This window comes from Bidens hawaiensis, unplaced genomic scaffold (assembly GCF_021521415.1).
Source record: "Bidens hawaiensis isolate Kalapana, Puna unplaced genomic scaffold, B.hawaiensis_p1.1 tig00017855_1, whole genome shotgun sequence".
In the NCBI taxonomy this organism is placed as follows: Eukaryota; Viridiplantae; Streptophyta; class Magnoliopsida; order Asterales; family Asteraceae; genus Bidens; species Bidens hawaiensis.
The window spans coordinates 317,692-325,755 of record NW_027492692.1 but is presented as its reverse complement, the minus strand read 5'-3'; the positions used below and the strand labels follow the sequence as shown (position 1 = coordinate 325,755).

The 8,064-nt window shown below is 35.5% G+C and overlaps 1 protein-coding gene across 1 annotated transcript; it reads right to left on the bottom strand.

The window, feature by feature from the left end:
* Positions 1 to 3,474: 3,474 nt before the first annotated feature.
* On the bottom strand, positions 3,475 to 7,620 carry LOC143554816 (uncharacterized). Its single transcript, XM_077044495.1, has 7 exons — positions 6,111 to 7,620; positions 5,619 to 6,036; positions 5,402 to 5,546; positions 5,145 to 5,260; positions 4,986 to 5,064; positions 4,400 to 4,633; positions 3,475 to 4,329 (listed from the first exon to the last, which is right to left on the bottom strand). Exons 1-7 carry the CDS (start codon positions 7,195 to 7,197, stop codon positions 3,988 to 3,990), a joined length of 2,421 nt encoding a protein of 806 aa, XP_076900610.1. The 5' UTR covers positions 7,198 to 7,620; the 3' UTR covers positions 3,475 to 3,987.
* Between the last annotated feature and the right edge of the window lie 444 nt (positions 7,621 to 8,064).

The window sequence follows — 8,064 nt, the reverse complement described above, 5'->3', positions numbered from 1 at the left end:
GAAAAATTATACACAAAATCATGCTATTACTTTATAATGTGATAATAATGTCTACAGCTGTATCTTATTTTATTATTATTATTATTATTTTTTGTGTTAAATGTGTTGATAAAGTGATGCAAGTTTTAGTGTCCCAGTCAGAGTTTCTCTAGAAGTTTTAAGACTTTAATTATGATTTATATGTAGAGAGTGGGTACATTATTCCACTTATATATTTCAAGTACTTAAAGAAATAGACTTTTTACAATTTCATTCCAAACTTATTTATATGAAGAAACTAAGGTTTTTAAACATTTTGGTTATTATTCGTTCATCATGGACAGTTCACCGTGAGTGTAGAAATTGTACCCTACAAATCATTATTATTTTTTTATATATTCAACGATGACGATCGGTATATTCCAACATGTTAGCTTTGACAATCTGTATTTTCCATCATGTTGTGTCATCTTTTTGATACATGCTCCGAAGAACTAAGAACTTTTGACTTTGATAATTATAAATGAGAACATTGTGCATTATAGTAGTACTTAATTGAATATTATTGGCTAGGTCGTTGTCATTGGTTAATATACTCATTAAGTAGTTTTTATATTACGAATACAAAGTGTTCTTTAGACAAAAGGTATATAGTTCTAGAAATACAAAAGTATTATTTAATAACAATCAACAAGATATCAAGTTTGCTGATATGTTTGCTTATATCATGCGAACATAGTTTCAAGAAGGTATAATTAATGTAATTAAAAGTTTAAGGATATAATAGTAAAACTTTATAAATTCTAGAATAACGTTTTTTTTAAATGACTACTAAAATACAAAGGTGAATTCTATAAGGGACACGCTTATTATATAACCAATCATAGCAAATTCTCCAAATCATATATTTATTTTAGGGTTTGCCAATCACAAATTAGTACAGTTAAACCTTACCCTAAGTGTGTTCATCATCCAATGTTAATAGTTTAGATCCCTCATTAATAAAGGTGGAAGACTCTTAGAATTTGCCGTTAAAAAAATAGTATCATACCAAATGACAAGTCACACTTTCAGTAATGTTGTGTGTTATGAGATAACTAACAATAATTAGTTATCACGTAGAATAACTAGCCACATGTTAATTAAAGTGTTATGAGTGGTTAACTAGCCATTATATCATTAAAATAATTACTAAACTATTTAAAAAGAAAAAATAAGTGGTAGGGTAGGGTGAGGTGCATTTTTTTATTGTTTTACAAAATCAATTATTTGATTGTCAGCGGAGTGGATCCACTATTTGTTTTGTATAACGTTGTTATTGGGGTGGCTTTCCCCACCTACGGGGCCCAATATAAATTATTCGGCATGGTGGAGCAGGCTCCATCATCTTCATGTGACATGGATGACGTCTCCATAACACATTGGCCAACAGTTAGTAATTATTGTTATCGTAATCCAAAGCAACCAATATTTGTATTTGGAATATAAACTTCATTTGTCACAGTAGAAAATTATAAAATTACAAGAAAATTATATATTATCAACCAATCATAAAAAACTTTGTATCTTTAAAAGGTTAGAAAGCCAAAAAAGAAAAGAAATGTTTAAGAAAGAAAAATACGTAGTTCACGAAGTTGTATGTATGTAGAGCTCACTTCGTGAATCACATCTCTAAACTTACATCAAAATGAAGTAAGCAAAATAAAAAATAAAAAAAAAAAAATTGGTTAGTGCTAGTGTCTTGGTTTTTCAAATCTTTTTTTTTTTTATAAATTTATTGTCACATTTAAATTTGATTGTCTTTGATTGTCTGCTAGCTTCTTTTAGATAGTTTTTTACTTCTTCAAAAAAAATTTTGCTTTCTTCCCAATCTTCTAATCGTTCGTGTTATAAAACCCGCATCTCCAATTTCTCGGGTGCCCAAAAAAGTTGCACCACGATAGTGCCTAAATTGCTTTTAAAGCAGCATAGTTACACACGGCACATCCGTTGTGTTCATTCTCTGTCTTAAAGTTAGTATTGATATTCACAATTTGATTGAAACAGTTATTAACCTAGGATAAATCGTTACAATACGACCAAATAAAAGCACATCGTTACCAAGTTATTGTCAATAATCCGTGTTGTTTTAAACATTTTAACAACGAAATTTGGATGGGCCAGGTATTACAAGCCCAAATAGCATATCATCTGAACCTTGACCTGCAGCAGTAGAGTTGAGGTGGGCTAGAGGTGAAAAAAAAAACTGAACCCGGAATTTAAACACGGGTTTTTAGTACCCGATCCTAGCTGTAGGGTACGTACAGGGTATGCATTTCAGTACGAAAACCCGTACCCTAATCGGACCCGATTTGTACCCGGTAATACCTGAAAAGTGGAACCGGTTCCATACCCAGAACCGGGTTTTCCAATACCTGAAACTGGGTTTTTCAAATACCCAATCTATACCTGAAATTACCTGAAAAATAACCGAAAAATACCCATAAAAAGCACAGCCCCTTAAATCTATACCTAGAAAAAAAAACCCAAAAAACCCGAAAATAGGGTTTTTTCAATACCCGGAAATAGGGTTTAAATACCTGGTTCTATACCCTACCCGAACCCGATGCATTGGGTATGGTTTCTAGAGACAATACCTGGACCCGAACCCGGCCCACGTATAGCCAAACCAGATTTGTATACCTCTAAGGTGGGAAAAATCGGCTTTTTTTAGAACCGGGTAGGAACCCATTCGGGTTTGGCCTACAAAGTCAAGTACCAAGTCGATAGAAACAACATCCGAGTATGGTTGGGGTTTTTACGAGTTTTTATCGGTTTTTGGCCGGGTAGGGTCCAACCGGGTAGAGGCGGAAGGTTCGGTTCCGAGTACGGGTTCTCTAAGCAATAAATATGATTTGTACCTGCTGGTCAGGAAGTACGGACCCGTCAGGAAGTACGGGTCGGGTCCGGAACCAGGTGCTTTTTTCGTCCAAGTCTACGCAGCAGGGTTTAGATGAATATCTTTTTCTATTAAGGTTGTGTGATTTGAAGATTGAAGCAATATCTCATTATCTCAGTAAATAAACCAAGCTAAATATTAAACTTTTACAAGCGGTTATACAAATTTGTTATTTTTCCTTTTATAAATTCACAACCAAGGACCCAGGAACTCAGTAAGCTACCTTTGCTAACTTAAAAGACTTATGTAAAGAGGCTGTCAAATTTTCTTTTTTGTATATGTAACTAGTCTTCTTAATTTAATTTTTTCAACACACCAATAAAAATTTTGTTGAAACAAATTTGTTTTTTTAAACAGAGTACCATTACGAACCCAATCCTAATATCGATACCGATATTGATATTATCAAAACCAGTACCTACATTTGATTTTGTGATTTTCAATCTATGTAAAACAACACATGTCTATATTCTAACAAGCATTCACAACTTTACTTTTGGGTTTATTCTTACAGTTGCTACAAGAAGTGCAAGTGCAAGTATAGTAACAAACTGAACTGATACCAACCGACAACCGAACTCCTGCCACATCACGTGAAATACCGCTAGTTACATATTTTGAAGCCTTTTAAGCCTTAAGCTTCTGTCAAAAAGATTGTATGCAAATATTCATAATCATATAAAAGGATCCCACATGTTCCATAACGCAAAAACTGTCTTGAATTGTCGTCTCTGTTCGAGACTGACACGAAACATACTTAAAAAACAAGTCATGAAGAAATTAAACTGAATGCTGTTATGCTTGGTGTGCTTTTCCTGATAAAGCTAGACACAACTCAAATATTCAAAACTCATGAAGCAAAAAAGAAAAATGCTATTTTCTCATAAGATAAGTAACAATTAACAAACAATTCATAACATCCTAGAAACAGTCCAAAACAGCATGAAGATGTCGACGAATTAAACTTGTAGCATGTGTCGCTTCCTAATCATGGAAAATCTTCAAAACTTCCTTGTAGCATACGTACACATACGATCATCCATAAATAATAAAACAAAACAAAAAACTTACTACTTCTGCTCACCACCAGCTTGTTCTAGAGCCTGCTGTTCTTCGGTTTTTGACATAGCATTTTTCATGAGCTCATAGCCTGCAAAGTTCATAGCACCAAGAGGTGCGATCCAGAAGAACCTAGGTATAGCCCCTTTGAATAACCCGAGCGGGCCTTCATGATGAAGAATAGATAATGCAATAATTGACATGGACACAGGTCGCCCTTGAGGTGCAGTCATCATTCTAGTTTTCATCACATCAAAAGGTGTTGTTGCAACTGCAGCCAGACCACCAGACATGGCACCCACTGCAATCGTCTCCCATGGTTCAAGTTGTCGTCCAAGCATTTGCTGGACAGCCTGAATTTATATTTAAGAATTTTATACTATGTGAAACATATACTTTCAAATGTAAAAGAAAAGGAAAAACCTTTTTAGATTCTCCATAAAGTCCCATGCCCGCGACATAAAATGGAACCTCGCGGCATAAAGTAGCACCAGTCCCACGAAAGAAACCTTTGACACCATCTTGCTGCCATGTGCAGATGATTGCTTCCCCCACGTTGTCAAATATGCCTGCCTGCAATCTTTGTTTTAAGACTTCACATGGGATTCTTACTGCTGTCCCCAAAACCGTGCTGCAGAATGATGCAACAGACTGAACCTGGAGCATTAGAAAAACATGAGTCACATAATTTTTTTTCGAAAGGCATATGTCACAGTGGCAGCGGTTCTCCCCCAAAGGGTCATAGCACTTGCCATCCCCATTACCCGAGTATGAATCCCTCTTACATGATGCTGCCCATATTTCCAGAGCGTGCACATGAGCCGGGGATCAAACCTGAGCCCCCCAAGAAGAAACCCTATGGAAAATCTCCTGACCACCCACTAAAGTGGTGATGGCATGCGCCGCATAATTTGTTACAGTATAACTAAGCATGCAAAAAAGAAAGATATTTCCTAAAAAAAGGAAATTTGGATTCAAATCTCGAGGTGGTTTACGGTATATTGTTTACCTGTATATCTGGTAACGTTGGGGCAACATTTATTAACACGATCTTGCTTGCTTCAAAGATTCCAGTCCGCAATCCATGGCTGTAGTTAGATATTAACCAATGATATGCCAGTCAAAAGATTAAACAAATTTGAAAATTAATGAAAAAGTGAATATGAACCTCGAAAATTGTCCTATAATTGCAGGAATGGCGCCTCTGTATACTCCACGAAATCCAACTTCGGGAAGCTTTGCAATCATTTCTGGGAAGCTAAGTGTTGATGCTTGTACTCGAGTCTGAAACAAGGAAACATTTTACCAATTTCCAAGTTTAAAATCATCCATTTTAACTCACACGCCAAACAAGGAAACTTATGGTAGGATAATATCAAATCACCAAGTATAACTCTTTAGCCCTATATACAAATAAAAAATTACCTTAATTGTGTCAATAGGGTGCAATACAGATGTAGATAATGCAGAAGCAAGTCCACCTGCTAATGCAGATTTTAACACACTTCCGGTAGGTACTTCCACAGGTGGTGCCACCGCCACAACTGTAGCAGCTTGAAACCACAGGTTCCTATAAGATAAAGCTAACGGTTAAAAAAAAGTTAAATAAAATAATAATCGTGTATCACGGGCCCATGATTACCGTGGATCTTCTTGAAGCTGGTCAGATGGGAGAAGCAGCATAAAGTTTCTAAAATGTCCATAAGAAATTGATTCTTCGGCGTCGGATTTGAGAAACCGCAACATAGCAACCGCATTATCTTCGTTCGCAGGAAGTCCTGCATTCCTTAATGATGCTAAGATTTCACTTTTTTGCAGTGTTCCGGATTTGGTTAAACAAAGACTAGTATAAGCTCTAAGGATTGTCGGTTCTTTCTGTTCCATTAATGACAAAAACTGATTCCAACCAAATGATTTTGAAAATAAATGCCTGCGCGCGCGACGCATTAATTCATGTGCGTATCTTCGCGGAAGCTTCCTTTTTCTAGTTGCAACTTCAAGATCTTCTAGAGTTACTTGTCCATCACCATCTCTATCTAACTCCTCAAAAAACCTCCTTCCTGTAACAAAATAATAAATAAAAAAAAATGCTACATACGCAAAGTCATCTTTTTAGTAAGTAAAGATAATGCACCTTCTGCTTCTGTGTATCTGAAGAAATCCTGAACTGAGAAAAGTTTCTTTTTATCAGGGTGGTCTTTAGTTGACCGCCCTAACTGAGGTACAAGCTCAATCAGTTCGTTTAATGAAACAGTGGATAAAGTAGACATCAAACGCTCAACATTTGATAAGGGAATACTTAACAAGCCATTAGCCATCTTCTGTGAGAAACTTCTAACATTCTCTTCTGTAACATTTGAGCTGACAGCATCATCACTGTCATCCTTTTCAGGTGATGCAACATCAACAATACCCGATGGAACACCTCCAACTCTAGCAAACTTTAAATTCCCCAAAAAACCACTGAAATCAACTTTTTTACCTTCCAAAAGATTACCAACTGCCTTCATATGGTCAACTTGGATTGAAGGTGAAGGAACAGTTGATAAGTCACTTTCTTGGAAACCTAACTCAAAGTTATGTAGATTTTGAGCAAGCTGATCAACAAACCCGATAAGATGCTCAAGTGACAACCCATTTCCATCTTTTGTTTTCAAAGTTTCGTCACACGACACCAAAGCCTCGCTTTCCAACTTTGTTCCTTTAGCTATAAATTTATTTCTACCTCTAGAGATCTTTGCCTTATGCCCATTCACATTCATATGTTTACAAAGCTTATCACCACTACTCTTCCTCTGCAGCTTCTTCTTACCACCTCTAAACGGATCCGGAACAGCCTGAACAAAACTACTAACCAGCAATGACCACGTGACCGCAAACTGCATGCAATTAACGCACGTTCCATCCTCTTTATTGCACTCTTGCACATCTACCTCCTTAACAATCACATCACCCTTATTTTCCTTACCATTTAAACCAAAAAGCCTTACAAACGACTTAAACGGGCCCTTAGTCGATAAAACCTTCTTTCTCTCATCACTAAATAATTCAACCTTGCTAACATCCCCTGTTTTAGAACCATTCTTACCACCCGGCCACCGGTGTTCCAAATCCTTAGCAGCTTTCCTAAAACCAGACTCGATCGGACCGAACGCATTCTTCACGAGTCCAACCGAGTTAAAAAACGACTCCAACGGATCACTCCCGTTCACATTCACCATCACTAAACAAACCTATATTCAAACCCTAACTATAACAGCTTTAACACCACAGAAACCCTAATTTTTCAATAACCTAAACAAATACAATCAAACTATACGCAAAATCGATCAATTCAACGCGATTAAAAGCATCTGTTGAATATATATTACTCTAATTGTATATACAGAGGCGTATATTAAACGATTACTGTACAGTGAAGGTGAAATCTGTATCTATAGGTATCATTTGATGATTCGAAAGTATTACCTGTAGATGATTGATTAACTGTGTGTATATAATATATTATGATGGATGAGTGTATGTATAGATATAGATATAGATACGGTGAATACAGAAGGAAATGAAGAAGAAGAAGAAGAAGAAGAGGTTTATAATTTTTTAAGTATATATGTATTTCCAGATTTGTAAATATATTTATAAATTTAGGAAATCAGTATTATAAATGCAAAAAAAAAATGAAATTTTATTGTAGTTAAAAATAAAATAAAATAAAATAAAAAAATGCGAGGATAAGAGATGAGTGTGGATAATGATGATGTGTATCCTACCTGGATAAGGACACCCTGTGTTGTGTTATGTTTCTTGTTTGGGGTAGGTCGTGTGTAATTTAGTCTAGAGATTTGTTGTAATATCATATCCATATGATAAGTTGATAATATAATATCCTTTAATATTATTTTGTTAAAAGACAATCTTAGCGTTGGTTATCTGTTTTAGAGACTTTAACGTGCTTTCTGATGATATGATGCTTCTTACTATGCTAAGTGTCAAGATTCAAATCGTGAAAGATACATGTATCGATGATTTATCAGAAGTGGATTAGAAACTGTTAAAAAATACCTATTTTATAAGTTTTACCCTTTCTT

Bases quoted from the DNA above. Each gene is read 5' to 3' on its own strand.
- LOC143554816 (XM_077044495.1), bottom strand. From the start codon at position 7,197: ATGGTGAATGTGAACGGGAGTGATCCGTTGGAGTCGTTTTTTAACTCG. The intron at 5,547-5,618 runs GTAATCATGGGC...TTTATCTTATAG, and splicing joins CAGCTTCAAGAAGATCCACG to GAACCTGTGGTTTCAAGCTG. The intron at 5,261-5,401 runs GTAATTTTTTAT...TCCTTGTTTCAG, and splicing joins ACCCTATTGACACAATTAAG to ACTCGAGTACAAGCATCAAC.